At 43.6% G+C, this 2,500-nt stretch overlaps 1 protein-coding gene across 1 annotated transcript in view; it reads left to right on the top strand.

The window, feature by feature from the left end:
• LOC130246465 (prolyl endopeptidase-like) overlaps window positions 1-2,500 on the top strand; it is a 30,906-nt gene that overhangs the window by 17,560 nt on the left and 10,846 nt on the right. The window contains exons 9-10 of the mRNA XM_056479433.1: window positions 58-255; window positions 1,126-1,229. Of these exons, the coding sequence (XP_056335408.1) occupies window positions 58-255; window positions 1,126-1,229 (302 nt within the window). The remainder of the gene's footprint in view (window positions 1-57; window positions 256-1,125; window positions 1,230-2,500) is intronic.

The raw sequence follows: 2,500 nt of genomic DNA, 5'->3' as shown, positions 1-2,500 counted from the left end.
GACCGTGTGTGTGTGTGTGTGTGTGTGTGTGTGTGTGTGGTGTGTGTGTGTGTGCAGGTTTTGTGGAGTGTGTGAACCAGCGCCACCTGCTGGTGAATTATGTGCATGATGTGAAGGATATCCTGCAGCTATACGAGCTGCAGACGGGGAAACTGATCCGGGATCTGCCGCTGGACGTGGGCACGGTGGTCGGTCTGAGCTGCAAGAAGAAACACCACGACTTCTTCTACAAGTTCACCTCCTTCACCACACCAGGTGTCTCACACACACACACACACACACACACACACACACACACACACACACACACACACACACGCACGCACACGCACACGCACACACACGCACACACACATACACACACACAAAGTACACACATGAACATAAACACTTACACAAACATACACACAAACAGATGCACATGCGCACACACACACACATGGATGCACAAAGATGCACACACACAAGAACATATACACTTACAGTAATACACACATACAAATGCGAGCATGCGCACACACACACGCACACACACACACACACGCATTGATGCACAATCAAAGATGCACACATACACTAATACACACATACAGATGCACATGCACACACACAAACATGCACACACACACACACACAAACATGCAGACACGCACACGAATATAGATGCACAAACGCTCTCTCGCTTGCACACACACACACTTCAACTAACACTCTCGTACAGACGCACAAACACTCACAAACATGCACAAACACATACACACTCACACATGAATACAGATGCACGCACGCGCACACACACACACACACACACACACACACACACACACACACACACACACACACACACACACGTATGTACACAGATATGAACTTACTCTAATACACACATACACACACACACACACACACACACTTAGATGCACAAACACACAAACATAGACACACACACATGCATGTGCTCACATACTAATACACACACACACATGCCCTCACTTACACACATGTACACACTTGTGCACACACTCACACTAACACACATACACAGACTATACAAATATACAAGCATGAGGAGATAACAGTGTGTGTGTGTGTGTGTGTGTGTGTGTGTGTGTGTGTGTTATTCAGGCATAATCTACCACTGTGATCTGAGTGCAGCAGATCCTGAACCCACAGTGTTTCGGCAGGTGGAGGTGAAGGGAATCGACACCAGCGACTACCAGACCACACAGGTCAGACACACACACACACACACACACTACAATATTATCAGAATATATTATAATAATGGGTGGCTCAGTGGTTAGCACTGTGGACTCACAGCAAGAAGGTCTCTGGATTGAGTCCCAGCTGGGTCAGTTGGTGTTTCTGTGTGGAGTTTGCATGTTCTCCCCGTGTTGGTGTGGGTTAACTTTGGGTGCTCCGGTTTCCCCCACAGTCCAAACACACGTTCCCAGTACTGGGTTGCGGCTGGAAGGGCATCCGCTGTGTAAAACATATGCTGGAATAGTTGGCGGTTCATTCCGCTGTGGCGACCCCTGAATAATTAAAAGACTAAGCTGAAGGAAAATGAATGATCTGCATAAATCCAACCCTGCCTGCATGTGTTTGAGTAAAATTACAATAAAAACTGAAACATTGTGAAATGTTATTTCAAATAATAATAATAATATAATAGCATGCTTTTATGCAAATTTAATGTCAAATGTTATTTATTGCTGTGCTAAATTACAGAATTTTCAGCATGATGATGATCAGAAATCTTTCTTGATCCCCAAATCTTCATATTATTGTGATTTTATGAAGGATCATGAGACTGAAAATTCAGCTTTACATCACAGGGTTAAAAGTTGGTGGTTCATTCCGCTGTGGCGACCCCAGATTAATAAAGGGATTAAGCTGAAAAGAAAATGAATGAATGAATGGATCACAGGAATAAAATACGTTTTAGCACATTCATTCATTCATTTTCCTTCAGCTTAGTCCCTTTATTCATCAGGGGTTGCCACCGCGGAATGAACCGCCAACTATTCCAGCATATATTTTACACAGTGGATGCCCTTCCAGCTGCAACCCAGTAATGGGAAACACCCATACACACCATCACACGCACACTCATACACTACGGCCAGTTTAGTTGATCAATTCCCCTATAGCACATGTGTTTGGACTGTGGGGGAAACCGGAGCACCCAGGAGGAAACCCACACCAACACGAGGAGAACATGCAAACTCCACACAGAAACACACAACTGACCCAGCTGGGACTCGAACCAGAGACCTGAGTGCTGTGAGGCCAAAGCTCAAACCACTGTGTCGCCATTTCAGCACATATTCACATACAAATACTCTATATTTTTTTATTATCTGTTTATTTATTATCTGTATATCTGTTTATTATCAATTTTTTAATCAAATAAACGTATCACTGATAAACATCAGAAATACTAAGAAATCTTAATATCTCACACTGCAAAGATTTTTTTTTGTCTTCTTTCAAATCA

Source organism: Danio aesculapii, chromosome 19 (assembly GCF_903798145.1).
Source record: "Danio aesculapii chromosome 19, fDanAes4.1, whole genome shotgun sequence".
In the NCBI taxonomy this organism is placed as follows: Eukaryota; Metazoa; Chordata; class Actinopteri; order Cypriniformes; family Danionidae; genus Danio; species Danio aesculapii.
This window is presented reverse-complemented; position numbering and strand designations above follow the sequence as displayed.